The 22,925-nt window shown below is 44.7% G+C and overlaps 1 protein-coding gene across 2 annotated transcripts in view; it reads left to right on the forward strand.

The window, feature by feature from the left end:
* The window catches only part of LOC311131404 (serine/threonine-protein kinase MARK1-like), an 82,565-nt gene extending 59,849 nt beyond the window's left edge, over window positions 1-22,716 (forward strand). The window contains exons 9-18 of one of the 2 annotated variants that reach the window (XM_084164367.1): window positions 10,893-11,012; window positions 11,427-11,526; window positions 11,799-11,911; window positions 12,424-12,577; window positions 15,186-15,358; window positions 15,669-15,760; window positions 16,343-16,504; window positions 16,849-17,106; window positions 19,390-19,434; window positions 20,162-22,716. In XM_084164367.1, coding sequence (XP_084020493.1) covers window positions 10,893-11,012; window positions 11,427-11,526; window positions 11,799-11,911; window positions 12,424-12,577; window positions 15,186-15,358; window positions 15,669-15,760; window positions 16,343-16,504; window positions 16,849-17,106; window positions 19,390-19,434; window positions 20,162-20,507 — 1,563 coding nt within the window. In that variant the 3' untranslated portion in view covers window positions 20,508-22,716. The remainder of the gene's footprint in view (window positions 1-10,892; window positions 11,013-11,426; window positions 11,527-11,798; window positions 11,912-12,423; window positions 12,578-15,185; window positions 15,359-15,668; window positions 15,761-16,342; window positions 16,505-16,848; window positions 17,107-19,389; window positions 19,435-20,161) is intronic. The other variant, XM_084164368.1, reaches the window with a different exon arrangement.
* The last annotated feature ends 209 nt before the right edge of the window (window positions 22,717-22,925 follow it).

Below are 22,925 nucleotides of genomic sequence, written 5' to 3' on the forward strand. Positions count from 1 at the left end.
TGTGAATGATGCCCAGCATAAGGCAAGAAACAATGCATATTCTAATCATAGTTGCACACCTCATGTAGCCTAGCCCATAGGCCTATATGTTTTACATTTACATTTACATCATTTAGCAGACGCTCTTATCCAGAGCGACTTACAAAATAATAATGGATTTATTGTGAAGGTGTAGGCTATATTACATGGATTTATTAGACTTTTTTAAATGTAGATGTTCCAAAGGTCTGCATCAGTGGCTTGTAGGCAGTGTGTGGTTTTGATAAGGTTTGTATCACATCTAAAGTGGCCAAATCACTTCTTAAAATTAAGCACATTCATCTGATTTACAAGGGGTGTATAGCCTAACTGGCATACATAAGCAGTGTGTGAGTTTCACGTTTAGGGAAGATAATTTTCACCATAAAAATGCACCTTTATAAAAAAGCATTACATGCATAATGGCATTTGCGGTCACTTTTGATAATGGTGTTTTCCCGCTAATGGAACATTTGCGCTTACTGCCTTCTGCAATGTGTGCATTGCTGCGCTTATAATGTGAAGAAATAGCCTAATAGTTTATCACATTTTTAAGCTAAAGGTTCTGATCTGTTGCGTCAGCCTCATTGCATAAAAAAGTTATTGGGATTCTAGTGGTTGTATTAATTTGGGATCTATCGCATCCCACAACTGTCCCCGACTGTTTGGAATATTTATTTCTCGCACAGTGTCACACCCTGGCTCGGGGACTCATTATGTTGAGCCAGGGTGTGTCCATTCTATGTTTTCCGTTTCTTTGGTGGGTGTTCTAGGTTGTCTATTTTCTATGTTTGCCGGTGTGACTCCCAATCAGAGGCAACGAGTGTCAGCTGTCGGCTGGTTGTCTCTGATTGGGAGCCATATTTAATCTGTCTGTTTTTCTTTTCGGGTTGTGGGATTTTGTTTGTGTGTGTTCGTGTTGTACCATAGACGTCACGCATTCGTTGTTTATTTGTTTTGGTTCGTGTGATCATTTAAATAAATAGAATATGTTCACTCGCAACGCTGCGCCTTGGTCTCCCTCATTAGACGATCGTGACAGAAAATCCCACCTAAACCAGACCAAGCAGCGTGAAGAGGAGAGAGGAAGGACCTTGGATCAGGGGAGTAGGAGTTTCGGCTGGGCCACGCTAAGTGAATAGGAGAGAGGCTGGTCTATGAAGCAATGGATCGAGAGTCTGGCGAGAGCTAGGGAGGCCTGGTCCACGGGGAGGAGAGAACCCCAGAAAATTTTTAGGGGGGGGCTCACGACGTGGACGACGGGGCAGCAGGAGGCCGCGATGGAGCGGTCCAGCGGGTGTGAAGAGGAGGCCGCCAGGTTAAGGGGGCCACTGGTCACAGAGGAGAGGGAAAGTGTGGAGGCACGGCGAGAGGTACTGGGGTGTGTTACCAGTCCGGTCCGGCCCGTTCCTGATCCCTGCGTAGGGCCAGTGGTGTGTGTCCCCAGTACGGTCCGGCCTGTTCCTGTTCCTCGCATCGAGCCTGTGGTGCGTGTCGTCAGCCCGGCCCGGCCTGTTCCTGCTTCCCGCATCGAGTCTGTGGTGCGCGTCGCCAGCCCGGCCCGGCCTGTTCCTTCTCCCCGCACCAAGTCGGTGGTGCGTCTCGTCAGCCCTGTCCGGCTCGTTCCTGCTCCCCGCACCAAACCTGTGGTGCGCGTCGCCAGCCCGGCCCGGCCCGTTCCTGCTCTCCGCACCAAGTCTGTGGTGTGCGTCGTCAGTCCGGCACGGCCCGTGCCTGTTCCCCGCACCAGGTCAGGGGTGCGCTTCGACGGCCCGGCTCGGCCCGCTCCTGCTTCCCACACCAAGCCAGTGGTGTGCGTCGTCAGTCCGGCACGGCCCGTGCCTGTTCCACCGGTGGCTGGTCCGGCACCGGTCAGAGGCTTCACGTCGGAGCTAGAGCAATCCGCTCCACCAGTGTTCAGTCCAGCTCCGGCCAGCAGGGCCAGACCGGACCAGGGGTACTTTGGGGGGTTCGAGAAGGAGTGGGGGTCAAGCCCGGAGCCGGAGCCGCCGCCGAGGAGGAATGCCCACCCAGCCCTCCCCTGTTTTTGCTCTTATTTAGGCGCGGTCGCAGTCCGCGCCTTTAGGGGGGGGTACTGTCACACCCTGGCTCGGGGACTCATTATGTTGAGCCAGGGTGTGTCCATTCTATGTTTTCCGTTTCTTTGGTGGGTGTTCTAGGTTGTCTATTTTCTATGTTTGCCGGTGTGACTCCCAATCAGAGGCAACGAGTGTCAGCTGTCGGCTGGTTGTCTCTGATTGGGAGCCATATTTAATCTGTCTGTTTTTCTTTCGGGTTGTGGGATTTTGTTCGTGTGTGTTCGTGTTGTACCATAGACGTCACGCATTCGTTGTTTATTTGTTTTGGTTCGTGTGATCATTTAAATAAATAGAATATGTTCACTCGCAACGCTGCGCCTTGGTCTCCCTCATTAGACGATCGTGACACACAGAATAGAATAGGTCAACTTTTGTACTATGGGGGATAGTAGATTGACATAGGCTAGTGCTTTTGCTGTTCGTTAGGCCTACTCATCTTGTTGGCTGACGAAAAGTAAATGTGGACAGTTCTTCCAATATATTTTTTTTTTTTTTTTTTTTTTTTCACCTTTATTTAACCAGGTAAACCAGTTGAGAACAAGTTCTCATTTACAACTGCGACCTGGCCAAGATAAAGCAAAGCAGTGCGATAAAAACAACAACACAGAGTTACATATGGGGTAAAACAAAACAAAGTCAAAAATACAACAGAAATACATATAATATACAGTGTGCAAATTTAGCAAGTTATGGAGGTAAGGCAATAAAATAGGCTATAGTGCAAAATAATTACAATTAGTATTAACACTGGAATGATAGATGTGCAAGAGATGATGTGCAAATAGAGATACTGGGGTACAAATGAGCAAAATAAATAACAATATAGGGATGAGGTAGTTGGGCGGGCTAATTTCAGATGGGCTGTGTACAGGTGCAGTGATCGGTAAGGTGCTCTGACAACTGATGCTTAAAGTTAGTGAGGGAGATAAGTGTCTCCAGCTTCAGAGATTTTTGCAATTTGTTCCAGTCATTGGCAGCAGAGAACTGGAAGGAATTGCGGCCAAAGGAGGTGTTGGCTTTGGGGATGACCAGTGAGATATACCCGCTGGAGCGCAGACTACGGGTGGGTGTTGCTATGGTGACCAATGAGCTAAGATAAGGCGGGGATTTGCCTAGCAGTGATTTATAGATGGCCTGGAGTCAGTGGGTTTGGCGACGAATATGTAGTGAGGACCAGCCAACAAGAGCGTACAGGTCACAGTGGTGGGTATTATATGGGGCTTTGGAGACAAAACGGATGGCACTGTGATAGACAACATCCAATTTGCTGAGTAGAGTGTTGGAGGCTATTTTGTAAATGACATCGCCGAAGTCAAGGATCGGTAGGATAGTCAGTTTTACGAGGGCATGTTTGGCAGCATGAGTGAAGGAGGCTTTGTTGCGAAATAGGAAACCGATTCTAGATTTAACTTTGGATTGGAGATTCTTAATGTGAGTCTGGAAGGAGAGTTTACAGTCTAACCAGACACCTAGATATTTGTAGTTGTCCACATACTCTAGGTCAGACCCGTCGAGAGTAGTGATTCTAGTCGGGTGGGCGGGTGCAAGCAGCGTTCGGTTGAAGAGCATGCATTTAGTTTTACTAGTGTTTAAGAGCAGTTGGAGGCTACTGAAGGAGTGTTGTATGGAATTGAAGCTCGTTTGGAGGTTTGTTAACACAGTGTCCAATGAAGGGCCAGATGTATACAAAATGGTGTCGTCTGCGTAGAGGTGGATCTGAGAGTCACCAGCAGCAAGAGCGACGTCATTGATATACACAGAGAAAAGAGTCGGCCCAAGAATTGAACCCTGTGGCACCCCCATAGAGACTGCCATAGGTCCAGACAACAGGCCCTCTGATTTGACACATTGAACTCTATCTGAGAAGTAGTTGGTGAACCAGGCGAGGCAGTCATTTGAGAAACCAAGGCTATTTAGTCTGCCAATAAGAATGCGGTGGTTGACAGAGTCGAAAGCCTTGGCCAGGTCAATGAAAACGGCTGCACAGTACTGTCTATTATCGATCGCGGTTATAATATCGTTTAGGACCTTGAGCGTGGCTGAAGTGCACCCATGACCAGCTCGGAAACCGGATTGCATAGCGGAGAAGGTACGGTGGGATTCGAAATGGTCGGTGATCTGTTTGTTGACTTGGCTTTCAAAAACTTTTGAAAGGCAGGGCAGGATGGATATGGGTCTGTAACAGTTTGGATCTAGAGTGTCACCCCCTTTGAAGAGGGGGATGACCGCGGCAGCTTTCCAATCTCTGGGGATCTCAGACGTTACGAAAGAGAGGTTGAACAGGCTAGTAATAGGGTTTGCGACAATTTCGGCGGCTAGTTTTAGAAAGAAAGGGTCCAGATTGTCTAGCCCAGATGATTTGTAGGGGTCCAGATTTTGCAGCTCTTTTAGAACATCAGCTGTCTGGATTTGTGTGAAGGAGAAGCGGGGGGGGCATGGGCAAGTTGCAGCGGAGGGTGCAGAGCTGGTGGCCGGGGTAGTGGTAGCCAGGTGGAAAGCATGGCCAGCCGTAGCAAAATGCTTGTTGAAATTCTCGATTATTGTAGATTTATCGGTGGTGATAGTGTTTCCTAGCCTCAGTGCAGTGGGCAGCTGGGAGGAAGTGCTCTTATTTTCCATGGACTTTACAGTGTCCCAAAACTTTTTGGAGTTAGTGCTACAGGATGCAAATTTCTGTTTGAAAAAGTTAGCCTTTGCTTTCCTAACTGCTTGTGTATATTGGTTCCTAACTTCCCTGAAAAGTTGCATATCGCGGGGGCTATTTGATGCTAATGCAGTACGCCACAGGATGTTTTTGTGCTGGTCAAGGGCAGTCAAGTCTGAGGAGAACCAGGGGCTATATCTGTTCTTAGTTCTGTCTTTTTTGAATGGGGATGTCTATTTAAGATTGAGAGGAAATTACTTTTAAAGAACAACCAGGCATCCTCTACTGACGGAATGAGATCTATATCCATCCAGGATACCTGGGCCAGGTCAATTAGGAAGGCCTGCTCGCTGAAGTGTTTTTGGGAGCGTTTGACAGTGATGAGGGGTGGTCGTTTGACCGCGGACCCGTTACGGACGCAGGCAATAAGGCAGTGATCGCTGAGATCCTGGTTGAAGACAGCGGAGGTGTATTTAGAGGGTAAGTTAGTCAGGATGATATCTATGAGGGTACCCATGTTTACGGATTTAGGGTTGTACCTGGTAGGTTCGTTGATAATTTGTGTGAGATTGAGGGCATCTAGTTTAGATTGTAGGATGGCCGGGGTGTTAAGCATATCCCAATTTAGGTCACCAAGCAGTACGAACTCTGAGGATAGATGGGGGGCAATCAATTCACATATGGTGTCCAGGGCACAGCTGGGGGCTGAGGGTGGTCTGTAGCAAGCGGCAACAGTGAGAGATTTATTTCTGGAAAGGTGGATTTTTAGAAGTAGAAGCTCAAACTGTTTGGGCACAGACCTGGATAGTATGATGGAGCTCTGCAGGCTATCTCTACAGTAGATTGCAACTCCACCCCCTTTGGCAGTTCTATCTAGACGGAAAATGTTATAGTTGGGGATGGAAATTTCAGAATTTTTGGTGGCCTTCCTAAGCCAGGATTCAGACACTGCTAGAACATCAGGGTTGGCGGAGTGTGCTAACGCAGTGAATAACTCAAACTTAGGAAGGAGGCTTCTGATATTTATGTGCAGAAAACCAAGACTTTTACGGTTACAGCAGTTAACAAATGATAGCTCCTGGGGAGTAGGAGTGATACTGGGGGCTGCAGGGCCTGGGTTAGCCTCTACATCACCAGAGGAACAGAGGAGGACTAGAATAAGGATACGACTAAAGGCTTTAAGAACTGGTCTTCTAGTGCGTTGGGTTCATAGAATAAAGGGGGCAGTTCTCCGGGCGTTGTAGAAAAGATTCAGGGCATTATGTACAGAAAAGGATATGGAAGGATATGAGTACAGTTCAGGTAACCCTAAGCGTTGGGTAACAATGAAAGAGATAGCGTCATTGGAGGCATCGATTGAGCCGGTCTCGGCGTGTATGGGGGGAGGAACAAAGGAACTATATGAGGCAGTTTGAGAGGGACTAGGAATTCTACATTGAAATTGTATAATAAGAACTAACCCAAACAGCAATAGGCAAGGCATAATTGACATGGGAGAGAGGCATAAAGCAGTCACAGGTGTTATTAGAGAGAGCTAAGACACAACTGGAAATAGCGATAACGTTTGGGCTAAGACTAAACAGAATAAACAGGACAGGGTACCGTGTAAAGGAACAGTCCAGCAGGCATCAGCTGTGCAGCTGAGTGATCATAAGGTCCAGTGAACAGCAATATGTGAGTCCGAGAGCAGTTCAAATTGGTGCTTCAGCACAGCTAGCAGGGAGCACAGTTGTAGTTTGCGTGTGCTAGCGGGCCGGGGCTGGCAAATGGATCTTCGTGGTCGTCGCAACGGGAAGCCTGTTGAAACCACATCAGACTATTTCGTCGGCAAACCAGTCGTGTTGGATCGGCGGGGCTCAGTGTCAACACTAGGAGGTCCCGTCCGGTTGACAGAGAGGTAGATAGCCGGGAGATGGGCCTGAGGCTAGCTCAAGGCTAACTGGTGCTTGCTATAGGGCAATGGTAATGGTAATCAGCCAACAACAGGTTGCAGCTAGCTAGCTGGTTGTGATGATCCGGCGCTAGGGTCCAGTGATTCCGGCAGAAAGTCCAATAAGCTCTGGGTCGATAGCACGCTGGGTCGATAGCACGCTGTGCAGACTGGCCGACGAATTGTCCAGGCTAGAGCTAGAGCTGGCTGGTGGATAGTGTAGGCCACGGACAGTGGTGAAGACGCTAACGGTGACTAATAACAGGTAGCCACTATTTTCAGCTTACGGTTCTTGATGAAAGTTATAAAGAAATAATAGAATCCTTTCCACGTTGGGTGAGGCGGGTTGCAGGAAAGTATATTTAGTTAAAGAATGAAAGTAAAAAATTGAGAAATATATACAAAATAGACAAAAAAAACAAGAAACGGGATATTTACTATCTTCAATATGCACCTCGGAATTGGATAAGGACACACGCAGTGCCTTTGAGAAAGACCCGATCACGTGATTGAGAGCGATGTGAGTGAGAGGTGCTTCGGAGCAGGCAGCACTCAGGGAGAAGTGAAGCCCACAGCCATATGGCATAGCCAGACCTAACATAAGGACAACTCAAAGTATGCTATTATTTTCTTCTGAAATAGACTACATTTTCTTAATATCATTTTTCTTTAGACCTGTCTAAAATAATAATGGATTTATTGTGAAGGTGTAGGCTATATTACATGGATTCATTAGACTTTTTAAAATGTAGATGTTCCAAAGGTCTGCATCAGTGGCTTGTAGGCAGTGTGTGGAAGCTAGGAGATGCAAAATGTGTATGTTAATTAACGTTCAATTATCGTGAGACCGACAGTTATTTGCTTGACAATCACCGGCTGACCAAATTTCGTGACTGCCTCAGCCATAGATGTGATGCTTGGCATTCAGGCCAAATAGTTCAGTCTTGGTTTCATCAGACCAGAGAATCTTGTTTCTCATGGTCTGAGAGTCCTTTAGGTGCCTTTTGGCAAACTCTAAGCGGACTGTCATGTGCCTTTTAAAAAGGAGTGGCTTCCGTCTGGCCACTTTTCCATAAAGGCCTGATTGGTGGAGTGCTGCAGAGATGGTTGTCCTTCTGGAAGGTTCTCCCATCTCCATAGAGGAACTCTGGAGCTCTGTCAGAATGACCATCTGGTTTTTGGTCACCTCCCTGACCAAGGGCCTTCTCCCCCAATTGCACAGTTTGGCCTGGCGGCCAGCTCTAGGAAGAGTCTTGATGGTTACGTCTTGGTGTAACGTAACAAAATGTGGAAGGGGTCTGAATACTTTCCGAATGCATGGACGGGTGTGTGCCTTTCCAAATCATGTCCAATCAATTGAATTTACCACAGGTGGACTCCAATCAAGTTGTAGAAACATCTCAAGGATGATCAATGGAAACAGGATGCAGCTGAGCTCAATTTTGAGTCTCATAGCAAAGGGTCTGAATACTTATGTAACTAAGGTATTTCTATTTGCAAACATTTCTAAAAACCTGTTTTCGTTTTGTCGTTATGGGGTGTTGTGTGTAGATTGATGAGGATTTTTTTTTTTATTTAATCAATTTTAGAATAAGGCTGTAACGTAACAAAATGTGGGGAAGGGGTCTGAATACTTTCCGAATACACTGTATATATTGGGGATACAACCATGCCAGCTCTACAGTTTTTCTGCGACGAGACAGAATCATTAGATCATTTGTTTTGGTACTGTCCATAAGTAGCTTGTTGTTGGTTGCAGGTTCAGTAATGGCTGAAGAATTGCAACATTTATCTGGAGTTAATTCCGCAAATAGCACTGCTGGGTGATCTGAAAAGTCATCGTTAATCGATCAATAATGTAATAATACTCTTAGCAAAAAAATATATATTTAATTTACAATCTGTAGAAACTATGAGAATAGAAAGGTTCAGAACTTTTGTGAAACAGCACAGTTGAAAAATATATGGCAAATGGAAATCAAAACTGGATGGTGTTCAGAGATAGATGGGAGGGGTTGCTGAAGGGTGGGACAAAAAACAACAAAAAAACAAAATAACTAATGTAAAATATACTGTGTCCGTAAAATGTGTATAGTGTGTATAAGCAGGAAGTCTAAGCCTACGTGTTGTTGTCCATTAGTTTACACCAATTAGGGGAGGGGTTGTAGGGTTAGAGAATTTTTTTTTAAATATAAGTGTGTGTGTGATATATTTTAAAAATATATATTTTGGGGATTGGTAATGATGTAGACAATTACATTGATAGAAGCCACAATCTATTTGCAATATTAAAGGTGATCTACCCCTTAAAAAAATAAAATCAAAATACATACCATACGTAACATATCATACTAAATGTGTGTCCGGATTTACGTACAGAATAATACGAAATGCTATGAGATCAGGTTGCAGCCTGCAGTCAAAAGAAAAGGATTCTTAACTACTTAATTAAATGAGTCTGTTTTCAACAAATCCACTGTTTTAGACTATTTTATTTATCCAAGCAAGATAAATAAACGTGCAATCACTACTGAGTGAATTAACAAAATTGCTTTGGAACGAACGCTTCCAGACATTTAAATGATCTGTCGAAGTCAATGCGTTAAGATCAGGATTGTTAGGGTAATGGTTAAAGTTACCACTTGTGGATCAGAACATTACGGGTTCAGTTTTGACAGGCCCCTCCCAACACATTGAGAACGTCTCATCCATGTTTTGCGCTCCTGAAGTCATCTAGCCAGCTACATTGTGTAATCGCATAGTAAATAATTGTTCAGCACTCTTATATCTTGGGGGTAGAAGCTGTTAAGGAGCCTTTTGGTCCTAGACTTGGCGCTCCGGTGTGGTAGCAGAGAGTTCAGTCTATGACTTTGGTGACTGGAGTCTTGGACCATTCTTTGGGCCTTCCTCTGACACCGCCTTGTATATAGGTCCTGGATGGCACGAAGCTTGACCCCAGTGATGTACTGGGCCGTATGCACTACCCTCTGTAGCGCCTTACAGTTGGATGCCGAGCAGCTGACATACCAGGCGGTGATGCAACCGGTCAGGATGCTCTCGATGGTGCAGCTGTAGAACTCTTTGAGGATCTGGGGACCCCTGCTAAATCTTTTCAGTCTCCTGAGGGGGAAAAGGTATTGTCGTGCCCTCTTCACGACTGTCTTGTTGTGTTTGGTCCATGATAGTTTGTTGGTGATGTGGACACCAAGGAACTTGAAACTCTCGACACGCTCCACTACAGCCCCGTTGATGTTAATGGCGGCCTGTTCGGCCCTCCTTTTCCTGTAGTCCACAATCATGCAACACTTTACTACAAGACAAAACAGTTCAATCAAGCCTGATGGTCTTGTAAGTATGAAAGAAAAGCTTGCTTTCATTTAATAAAAAAACATGAAAAAGTAGCGTAATGGGATAATGTCTTACTGTGGTGTGTGAAGAAGCCAATACTTTACCTTGCATGCACAAATCACATTATTGTGGAAGCACCTCTAAGAGTATGAATTAGGCTGTTTGAGAAGGTGTATGCTGGAAAACCTTGGTAGCGCATGGGTGGAATAGGCATTGTGGTGCTCATGTGAATTTCCTTTTTCGGCTTCAGACCAACGCCTATTCTCACTTAAAACATAGTTTTTTGTTTTTAATAGGCCTACATGCTTGAAGAACTTGATTGTGTGTGGTGGGGATGGATGTATCGAACAGATGAAAGCGAGTGGGACAGTAGCCTGGAGGTCATGCTTTATGCTGATCAGCAGATCCCTACCCTTTGATTCTCCCAAGGGGAGGTGTGTGTACGTGTGTGTGGAGCCACTAATTTCCGATGTGGGACACATCAGTCTCCTTCAGTTGCTACCATAGTCGAATACTGCTGTGTCAGTTGTTCCACAGTTCTCATTGCTAGAAACCTTTTGGTCACACTTGAAGTTACATAGGCCTTATACAGTACTGCAAAACAAAACACTGTTTTTGGTAACACTATTTGACATGGTCCAATGACATATTTGACATTTTCATGCCAAATGAAGTATTGAGGGGTAAAGTCTTTCTTTCCTTTGGCCCAAAAGTCTCATCCTCTTGTTATTGTTGTTAATTGTCCTGTGTAGGAGCTGAGAGACAATGCTAAGAGGGAAGTATCGTATTCCTTTCTGCATGTCTAGAGACTGACCCCTAACCCCAAACCTCTACTCTCTATCTCCCTCCATAGGAGCTGAGAGAGCGAGTGCTGAGAGGGAAGTATCGTATTCCTTTCTACATGTCTACAGACTGTGAAAACCTGCTGAAGAAACTGTTGGTGCTCAACCCTGGAAAACGGAGCAGCCTGGAGGTGAGAGAGAGGGACACACACACACACTGACACGTGCGTGATTTTACGGTCACGCACACGCACATGCACGGACACACATACATACACACACAACACACATGCACGGACACACACTTATAGACTCAAACACATACCACATGTGCGTGCTCATACAGACATGTAGATAAAGTAATCTCTAGGTCACGTCTACAGCTTGCATTCATGGAACTAAAGAAGACACGTTTAACCAATGGCTTCCAGCCGCTGAAACATTTTGATGTGTTGCTCTGAGTATTTTTGTTCATTTACTAAATCCAACTTGAGCGTATAGATGTGCGAAGTCTAGTTTTTTCACTATATGCTCAAGCTGTCCTCTCTGTCTATCTTTCTGTCTCTCTGTCCATTGGTCCATCTAACCGTCCGTGTCCCCCTCAGCAAATCATGAGAGACCGCTGGATGAACGTGGGCCATGAGGAGGAGGAGCTGAAGCCCCATCAGGAACCGGAACCCGAGTGGAACGACACCAAACGGATAGGTTAGTCACACGCCCAATGTCGGAATCGTCTGATTGAACACTCTCCCTTCCTCACTTATGGGCTGTTTTGTAACACGCTATATTTTGTGAAAAATATAAATTCATACCACAAAATTATGAAACATAATAACTTTATTACTCTCAAGGGAACTTCAGGTGTGACATTCAAATTAGACAACAAATTAGATTAGTAGCCTTTCATGTCATTCATTCATTAATGTCATTCATTCATTCATTCATAGTGTGTTATGTTTCCTCCTCTCTCCCTACAGAACTGATGATAACCATGGGCTTCCCCAAAGAGGACATCACAGATGCGTTAACGGGACAGAAGTATGACGAGACAATGGCCACTTACCTCCTTTTGGGCAGGAAACCAGCCGAGGTGAGACATACGCTATAGATATACAAATGACAGACTTCACAACCAATTCGTATGTATCCTATGGATACGCATGTTAAAGACCTATTCCTTTATTTGAAAAACCACAAAATGGCAGTCCCACCACTTGGTATGCTATAAAGCTGCTACAAATTCGTTGTGGGAGCTATGGATCAAGGACTGACTGACTGACTGTTCATGAGGTCAAAATTATAGTTTTAACTATGTTTTAAAGCTATACTTTAGACAGTTGATATAATCATACACAGCGGGCAACTTCCTGCCAAGACTGCCATTATTTCCTCTTCCCAATTTATGCCCTTGAAGCATGGGAAGAGCCAATAGTGGCAGTCTTGGTAGGTTTTAATTTTCTTGTTGATTTTTATAAGAAGGAATTTGCCCCACTTTGATGTCAAATTGCAGTCTACCTTCAAGTCTACATGGCCACCACGTTATAATGTGTGCAATGACAATTTTTTTCAAATGCCCCCCCCCCCCCCTCCCTCATTGGACAGTTTGAAGGGAGCGAGTCGCTGTCCAATAGCAACCTGTGTCAAAGGTCACGGCCCAGCAGCGAGGCCAACAACAGCTCCAGCCAATCGCCAGCCCACTCCAAGGTCACACGCAGCATATCGGCCAACCAGAAGCAGCGGCGCTTCAGTGACCATGGTAATGACAACATTGTCGACCATCTTGAATCTCATGGCACAAGATTTTAGTTTTTATCACCATTATTACAGAAAATATAATTATTATTGTATATTGGAAAATCTTAGCTTAAAGGGATAGTCCCGGATTTTGGCATTTTTATGTCTCTGCGTCCAGTATAAAGAGTTAGAGGTAGTTTTGGGAGTCAATGCTAACTAGCGTTACCGCAATGACTGAAAGCCTACAGCAGGGCTCTCCAACCATGTTACTGGAGCGCCACCGTCCTGTAGATTTCCGTTCCAATCCTAATCTAGCGTACCTTATTCTAATACAGTGCCTTCAGAAAGTATTAATAATAATAATAATATGCCATTTAGCAGACGCTTTTATCCAAAGCGACTTACAGTCATGCGTGCATACATTTTTGTGTATGGGTGGTCCCGGGGATCGAACCCACTACCTTGGCGTTTCAAGCGCCGTGCTCTACCAGCTGAGCTACAGAGGACCACATCACACCCCTTGACTTTTTCCATATTTTGTTGTTACAGCCTGAATTTAAAATTGATTAAATTGAAATTGTTTGTCACTGGCCTACACACAATAGCCCATAATGTCAAAGTGGAAATTATATACAGTACTAGTCAAAAGTTTGGGGACACCTACTCATTCAAGGGTTTTTCTTTATTTTTACTATTTTTTACATTGTAGAATAATAGTGAAGACATCAAAACTATGAAATAACACATGGAATCATGTAGTAACCAAAAAAGTGTTAAACAAATCCAAATATATTTTATATTTGAGATTCTTCAAATAGCCACCCTTTGCCTTGATGACAACTTTGCACACTCTTGGTATTCTCTCAATCAGCTTCATGAGGTAGTCACCTGGAATGCATTTCAATTAACAGGTGTGCCTTCTTAAAAGTTAATTTGTGTAATTTCTTTCCTTCTTAATGCATTTGAGCCAATCAGTTGTGTTGTGACAAGGTAGGGGGAGTATACAGAAGATAGCCCTATTTGGTAAAAGACCAAGTCCATATTATGGCAGAACAGCTCAAATAAGCAAAATGAAATGACAGTCCATCATGACTTGAAGACATGAAGGTCAGTCAATACAGACAATTTCAAGAACTTTTGAACGTTTCTTCAAGTTCAGTCGCAAAAACCATCAAGCGCTATGATGAAACTGGCTCTCATGAGGACCGCCACAGGAATGGAAGACTCAGAGTTACCTCTGCTGCAGAGGATAAGTTCATTAGAGTTACCAGCCTCAGAAATTGCAGCCCAAATAAATGGCCTCATGGTGAAATCCCTGAGCGGTTTCCTTCCTCTACGTCAACTGAGTTTGGAAGGATGCCTGTATCTTTGTAGTGACTGGGTGTATTGATACGCCATCCAAAGTGTAATTAACTTCACCATGCTCAAAGAGATATTAAATGTCTGCTTTTGTTTGTTTTTCATCTACCAATAGGTGCCCTTCTTTGCGAAGCATTGGAAAATCTCCCTGGTCTTTGTGATTGAATCTGTGTTTGAAATTCACTGCTTGACTGAGGGACCTTAGAATGATCTGTATGTGTAGGGTACAGAGATGAGGTCATTCAAAACTCATGTTAAACACTATTATTGCACACAGAGTGAGTCCATGCAACTTATTAAGCACATTTTGAACTTATTTAGGCTTGCCATAACAAAGGGGTTGAATACTTAGTACCAGTCAAAAGTTTGGACACACCTACTCATTCAAGGGTTTTTCTTAATTTTATACTATTTTCTACATTGTAGAATAATAGTGAAGACATCAAAACTATGAAATAACACAAATGGAATCATGTAGTAACCATAAAAGTGTTAAACAAATTAAAATATATTTTATATTTGAGATTCTTCAAATAGCCACCCTTTGCCTTGATGACAGCTTTGCACACTCTTGGCATTCTCTCAACCAGCTTCACCTGGAATGCTTTCCAACAGTCTTGAAGGAGTTCCCACATATGCTGAGCACTTGTTGGCTGCTTTTCCTTCACTCTGCCGTCCGACTCATCCCAAACCATCTCAATTGGGTTGAGGTCGGGGGATTGTGGCAGCCAGGTCATCTGATGCAACACGCCATCACTCTCCTTCTTGGTAAAATAGCCCTTACACAGCCTGGAGGTGTGTTGGGTCATTGTCCTGTTGAAAAACAAATGATAGTCCCACTAAGCCCAAACCAGATGGGATGGCGTATCGCTGCAGAATGCTGTGGTAGCCATGCTGTTTAAGTGTGCCTTGAATTCTAAATAAATCACAGTGTCACCAGCAAAGCACACCCACACTATAACACCTCCTCCTCCAGGTGTGCAACACCTGCAAGCAGTGCTTTCTTTACATGTGGCCTACATTCAATGGAAATGTTTAATTACAGAAGACCAGTAGAAATTCTAAGTGAATGCCATTCAAGCCAGTCAATAAAAAATGAAATTTCTGGTTAAACTATTATAATGTTATTATATACATTTTCTGCATTGACTGAAGTTAAATGGAATTGTCCCTAAATCTGCAGAAACCACAATGTGACTTCCTTGTTAAATAAAGGTTCAATAAAGAATAATGAAGTCCGTACTAATCATGTCATTGCTCTGTGTCTTCAGTGGCGCCCTCTATCCCCCCATCGATGTCCTACACCAAGCGGGCGCAGGCCAACAGCGTGGAGAGCGACAAGGGCGACGCCGCCCACAAGCTTGGCACGGCTGGCTCCAAGGCCGACGTGCCCACCTCTCCGCTGGTGGCACAGGAGAGGAAGAAGTCATCCACCGCCTCAGGGGTGAGGGGTCAAAGTGCCATTTTGGGGGTCAAAGTGCTATGCAGGATATGTTTTATAATATTCAGGAGTCTAAGGTTTCAGCAATTTCGGCCTTCAAAAAAGAAGGGGATGACTGGCACAGAAAGTTGTTTTCTATCCTCAAAGTTGGTCATTCCCAAAGTAATTTAGAACCCATCAGACTAGACTGTCATAACCAGTCACTAGATGCTTAGCTTCCATTATGGTTTGTACTTTGGGGGACTGTCAGAACAAAAATAGTCTGTATTGTGATAGACGTTATTGAAGGCTGCGTCGTGTGTGTGACCCACAGAACAGCAACGCTATGACCAGGAGGAACACGTACGTGTGTGAGCGGTCGAGCACAGATCACTACACTGCCATTCCCAATGGCAAGGACAGCAGGTGAGGAGGGCGATTGGGATCCTATGCTGCTGCCAAGGCAACTACTGATGATAATGTGTTGACATCCTGTTAACTAATGACAATAACTCGATAATGCCGCCAAGGCAACTACTGATGATAATGTTGATAATGTTTGAACTAGCAACAATAAATCAATACTGTTGCCACTGCTACTACTACTTTGATTGCTGTTGATAATTTGATTGCTGTTGATAATGTTTACCTGCCTGTGTAACTACATAGGCCTTGGAGTGTGACTAGAAATGACTCTAGAACTGTCTCTCGCCCTGCTCTTGTCCCCTCTCTCTACCCCTCTCTCTCGCTTTCCTTTCCTTTTATTCTTCCTCCTGTGATCCCTCTTGTCCTCTCTCAACCCCTTGTCCTCTCTTTCACCTATTTCTCTTCCCCCACCCTCCCCATTCGCGCTCACCATCCTTCTCTCTCTCGCTTTCTGTCTCTCTCTCTCGCTTTCTCTCTCGCTCTCTCTCTCTCTCTCTCTCTCTCTCTCTCTCTCTCTCTCTCTCTCTCTCTCGCGCTTCCTGTCTCTTTCTCTCGCTCTTGCTGTCTCTCTCTGTCTCTCAGTCTGACTGAGATGTCAGGCTCGGCCAGTGGCTCCTCGCCGTCATCAGGCGCAGCCTCCGCTCTCCCTTCCACCCGGCCACGTCACGTCAAGTCCATGTCGGCGTCGGGCCACCCCATCAAGTCCCCACTGCCTCCCATAGACGACAATGCAGAGTACAAGGGGTGAGCCAGGGGGCTAGAGAGAGCGAGAGGGGCTCAAGTCCCAAATAGGAAGGGGCCCAAGTTATATGAATGACCTAGCCTATACTTTTCTTTTTCAGATCTAAATGACCCCTAAAGGGGTAGGAGGCAATTTAGAGTTGAGCAAGGGTATAAGACAATGGAGGGTTGAGGAACTGGGAGAAATGACTCGTTAGAACGTCCATGTTTTTTCATTGCCCTGTGATACTATTTCCTAAAATATTCTATTACTACCAATGTCTTGATTGTATTTCTTCCCTCTATCTTCCTCCTTTCTACTTCCTCTTTCCCTCCACCCCACCTATTCTTCCCCTCTTCCTTCGTAGCCCCCCCACGGCCTCGCCGTCGGCGCACAGCATCAGCAGCAGCACGGCCGCCACGCCGCCCGACCGCACGCGCTTCCCCCGCGGCTCCTCCAGCCGCTCCACCTTCCACGGTGCCCAACTTCGCGACCGCCGCTCGGCCACCTACAACGGTCCGCCCGCCTCGCCCACGCTCTCCCACGACACGGGGGCTCTGTCCCAGGCGCGCAGGGGCACCTCCACGGGCATCATCAGCAAGATCACCTCCAAGTTTGTCCGCAGGTCAGTTGAAATGGACGGAAATGCACCATACCGATATGTTTGCCAAACCTGGGACAAATACAGTCAGATAGCCTACCTTCATGTATTTTAGGTGCGCTTAATTAGCCTCACCTGCGTGCAAGGGTGAGCAAAGTTGGCACTTTTGGGCCTATTCTATTGGTTCCATTGTACCGGGCACATCTCCATAATTTAAAAGTATCTGACAATGTATTTGACCCAGGTCTGATATTTACAATACTACACTGCAGGACTACGGTCAATTCCATTTCAATACAGCAAGTAAACTGCAATTACAATTTAGTTCCTGAATTGACTTCATTAAAATGGCATTTACCCCAACCTTGCTACACATCATGTCTCATGTTTCTCTTCCTTAGGGCCATATTTACCCAGCGTTGCATCTGATATTAAAAGTAACAGCTGCACATTTTGTACTAGTCAGTACATCTACTTCTTTAGTAGGGTACTATGTAATGGAAAGGTACAAGGCTACTTTGAGTGAGTGTGGAGAGAGAAAATAGAGAAAGGGTGATTGGGTTCTTCTTTCTCTCTCAATCCTGCATTAGCAGGGGACACCACTGCGCAGGGTGAAGTTGACCCTAGACACTGATCTTGGATCAGTTTAGCATTTTCCCCACTAATGGTAAGGTTAGGATTGGGGGAGGGAAAGCTGATCATAGATCTGTACCTAGGGTCAACTTCACCCCGGCGTGCTAAGCCCACATATGTCGTGTCCAGTCCCTATTCCCCTAGGTGAGCCTGCAGTGTCTAGGCTCTGGTCTGAGAGAGACGTGGGCTGCCTACAGATACACTCACAAACTTGCAGGACCACACGCAAAGGCACAAGACACACATGCATAAATACATGCAGTCTCGCTTTCTCTCTTACACACACACAGACACACAGAGTGCGGAGTCTGCAGTATCTCTGACCGTGCTGCAGTCAGTCAAGGGCACAGGGTAAAACGAGCCTGATTTCTATCACCAGCCTGGGGCTCCACCCTTAGGGCATGACAAACTAACCTATCACTCTGCAGACTGCCTGCACCACTGAAAGGTTCTATACACTCATATGCTACAGTATGCTACTGTAGCAATCAATCATGTGTATTTTCTATTCTTTCCCAACTCTTTTAACCTTTTTTGGTTCTTTCCTAACATTTTCCATATTTTCTTATGAAGATTTATTTTCAATTTCAGATGAAATGTTTTGTTTTCATTCTTATAGTTTGTTGAGAGTAATTGTCAATCAGACTTTCCATGTAGGCCGTCATTGTAAATAAGAATTTGTTCTTAACTGACTTGCCTAGTTAAATAAAGGTTTTAAAAAATGTGTAGTGTAGGTATGAACCAACCAGTATGAACTGGTTATTAACCAACCTGTATGAACTAGTTTGTTCTTATTACCTTCAATCAGCGCATAGTGAATGTAGGGGTCTTGCATATGTAACGTGTATTTAAGCGCGTCATTTCCTAATGCGAAATTGGGATTGACTTTGCTGACATAGTGGACCCATCACCATTTGATCGTACATTTCTGCCACATTATGAGACCGTCATTGAACAAACATTTCCCACAACACCCTGACTTTCCATTTCCATCCATAGCTACTCAAAATTGCTTCTTTCATTGTTTTTTTTGTTTTTTTTAGAACTATGTCTTTCAGGGCTGGCCGGAGGTAGGAGCGCACAGAATGGTTACCATGTCTACAACCTCCCACAATGACTCACCCCCACACCCCCTCTTCCTCGCAATCCAAGCCCTCTTCAATGACATGCAACCATTCACGCCCTGGTGCCAGCCCCCCTTCCCTAACCCTCTCCCTAAAACTCCCCCAAAATCCACTGTGCGGAACACTACACTGCCCTGCATTATCCACCCCCCTATCTGACCCTGCACCACTAACAGACTGAAATGCCTTGCCTGTGATGTCTTGGAGTTTGCAGACACCTGCACTCACCTTCCAACTTCTTGTTCCGTCCTTTGTTTTGAGTGTGTTGTGTACTGTAGATGACTTCTTTCATCCATCTCTCTCTCTGTTCACATGATTTCCACATTGTATCATCCTCTGTTTTAGCTAGCTTGCCGATTTTATATGTGTCATGTCGGTTTGTGCCAGTCCTCGCCAGTTGCCTCCCCAGAACGAGTTGAATCGCGTGACCGTGTATGTTTATAGGTTTAACCCCATCCCACCCTCTTCCGACCTTCACATATCCCATCGCCTGTGTGTACAACCCCTTCTACTGCTCTGTTGAACTCTGAACTCTGATTGCTTCCCAAAGGGCCACGGTTGAAGGAGAGGCCAGTGGCAGTACAGACCCCCCAAGGTGAGGCATCGGCACAGCCGCCCGCAGAAAAAATAACAACCCCGAATTGAAAGCATGGCATGTCAATGAGGGTCACTACTAGTCCCAGGATCAAAAGCGAATGTCACAGGTTCATTCTTGTTCAATGTTGTGGAGTAGAGTTAGCACTGTGATGGTGGAAGGTGGACTAATTATAGGGTGGCTATACATCCCCCTGTCTTAAATGACCTGTTCATTGTTGTTATCGTACCGGGACTTGTTGTGCTGTGCTTTGTTGTCGTGTTGTCGTGTTGTCGTGCTTTGTTGTCGTGTTGTTGTGATGTGTGTGTACTTTGTCCTCAGTCACAGCGATGGTGTTTGCGCATTTTGTGCCGTGACCCTGAACACCGTGCTCTTGCTAGACCTTGGTGGGCCGTGTGTGTGTTTAAGCTGTCTAGAAGTGTCTGTTTTGAGTGTGTGTGTTACACTCAAGTAAGTAATAGGTGCGTAATCGTTGAATAAAATACATTTGACAGTCATTCAGTTCTTGTCAGTCTTTCAACGGGGACCCAAACACATGGGTTATACAAGCTCTGTGTGTTATCGTTTGGCTTCTATTACACCCCCGTTCCATCTTTGAAAAAGAAATAGTCGCACACTTTATATACTCCCAACCATGTCGTATGACTCACCGACTTTTTTGGGTTTGTGTCTACCTACTTATCTCCTATTCAATTAACACTATTGTCTGTGTTCTGTTCCTCTCCAGGAGCGCGTCAGGGGAACCCAAGGAGGACGGTTCCCGGGACTCCAAACCCCGTTCACTGCGCTTCACCTGGAGCATGAAGACCACCTCGTCCATGGAGCCCGGCGACATGATGCGCGAGATCCGGAAGGTCCTGGACGCCAACAACTGCGATTACGAGCAGCGCGAGCGCTTCATGCTCTTCTGCGTGCACGGGGACGCCCGCCAGGACAGCCTGGTCCAATGGGAGATGGAGGTGTGCAAGCTGCCACGCCTCTCACTCAACGGCGTGCGCTTCAAGCGGATCTCAGGCACGTCCATCGCCTTCAAGAATATCGCGTCCAAAGTGGCCAACGAGCTCAAGCTGTGAAAAGTGACTTTGGGGAAAAGTAAACAAACTAAAGAGAATTAACATACGACATTGAAAACGGAGGGGGCAGAGGACATAATCCTGGTGTTCCTTGAGTTTGCGGGCGCCACAAGTGTCGGGCCCAAGAGAGTCAGCCGCAATATTGAGTTTACCGCTATTCGAGGCTACTGCCGTATTGCTTGGTGAAACGACACATAGAGAAAATACACTCGCATTTTCCCTCCCCAAGGCAAACCCCTGTATTCCAAAATCGTTGATTATTACGAGAGGTGAGAACTGACCATTATTGCAATAATATGAAAACATTTGTATCAATGGCCCGCAAAATTTCAATTCCATTGCTAAACTACATTTAAAGGGGGTTGGAAGAACAGACTGCAAAGCTACTTTTTCCACATGTACAGTATAAAATAAAATAAAATAGAGAATGTTTTGAGTTGTATTGTTCATAGAGTTGTATAAAACAGGACTCTTCAGCATAATGTCTGCAGGTATTGTATAGTCTTGAGTTTCTGTACAGAAAGTGTGTTTAAATGTGTCATACTGTATTTTTTTCTTTTTCATTTGGAGTTCTCTTTCCTTCTATTGTTGACATATTTGTAGATTGTTTGCCTCCACTGAAGTTTAATGTTGAAAAAAAGAAAAACATTTTTTATTCTCACAAGGAAAAGAAAAAAATTAGCTTCTTTTTTACTTTTCACGGATAATACGTTCCTTTCCCAATATAGGAGAGATTGAATGACGTGAACTGTGTTGAAAAGCTAAACTCTACACATCCCAAAGCCCTAATCAAGTCATTCCTCCTAATGCACTATTTTTGGCCATTCTCACAATCCTCCTTCATGTAGCGTAGCTGCAGTTTAAAATGTTCTGTTTATTGCATAGAATTTACATAAGGGATCTTATGTTGGCTAAGTCAGATGTGACGAACCATGTCCTTTTATTACCTTTGAGAACCCAAATATCCAGCGTAGACTGACAGGACCACAAATGTTTCAGTTGCACTACATTTTAAGCCCGTTCTCATAAAGTCCACTTTATGCGGTCTTAAACATGGTGTCGCGAATGTCATTGGCATTGCGTTCAATTAATGATCAAATACTCTTCTAACAAATATTGGGTGAAAGCTACCCATTCAAAACACTATTCATGGTATTTTAGTAGCATAAATGCACCGGCCACCATTCTAGGTCAGGAAGTGACATCAATTATTACAACTGCCTCAGATATCTCATGTTCTGCTTGAGACTGTCCAAAGTTTGAAGGGTTCACGCAAAGTGATGCCCAAGCAGTTTGACCTCACTAGTGACTATATCCCTGTTTCCCTTACTCCCTTCTAAACTACAGTTCATTGATAGTTACTGTACGACACCTGTCTGACTTTTGTGCTCAATTTTATTTTCTTGCAAAATATATTGTATTTATTCCACCACATTATGCCTTTTTAATGTGCTGCTTGGTATTTCTGAGGCATTCACCTGTACGAGAGGAAAAATAGGATATAACTAGTTTCGCATATGTTTTTATTTTGTTTTAGGTTTTTCCCTTTGTAATTAGTGATTGCGATGAGTATGTAAAATAACCACTAGTGCTGGTACATTTCTACTCGTTATTTTGTGTGAAAAGTAATGAGGGTCAACTGTGCAATGGTATTCCATGTTGTATTACTGTAAAGATGAGAGATGGGCCTTGACCGCACCCTTTAACGCAGCGAAGAGAATGGAAACGGAATGCAGACGTTTTATTTCCTGATTTCAAAAGACACAATAGAAAGGAAAAAGCAAAGGCACAAAGGAGAGTGGTCCGAAAAAAATAAATATGGAAACAAGGTTAAAGGCTGTGAGCCCTTCTGGAAGCTGAGCGATATCTCCACCGCTGACTTTCTGTGGCATTATGGGAGCAGGGAGGGTTGGAGGGGGCTAGCGCACCTTGACGTATAGTGCACTTGGAGGAAAAATGCATATTCCTAATTGTTAACGGTACAACTTCCAGAGAGGACGTCTATTGTGTTGCCTTAGCAGACCAAGTGTAGAGAAGAAAGTGTTAAAGAAATGTTAATCTTTTATGCCTCGCCCCTTTCATCTCCATTAAATACCTCCCCCTACCAAAAGCTCTCCTACCCCAACATACATGCGAGGAAAGCTTGAGTCATCTAGATTCAGTCTCACTCGTGCACAATATTAAAGCTTACTTGAAAGGAGTCTCAAGCAAATGTCTGGTGTCATTTGTTCTTTTTTACCAGTATTTACTATTTAATTTTGTGTGAGTAACCATGGCATCACAGCCAATCGGTTTAGCATAAACTTTGAGTAACATGGAGGAATGATAAATCTTGGAAAGAGCGCTGTAATTTATATAGAAATATTTATTGGTCTGTAGCTGGTGGGTTATCCTAATGTGTATGGCCATGCCAAACTT

Source organism: Coregonus lavaretus, assembly GCF_964263955.1.
Source record: "Coregonus lavaretus genome assembly, chromosome: 6".
Taxonomy (NCBI): domain Eukaryota; kingdom Metazoa; phylum Chordata; class Actinopteri; order Salmoniformes; family Salmonidae; genus Coregonus; species Coregonus lavaretus.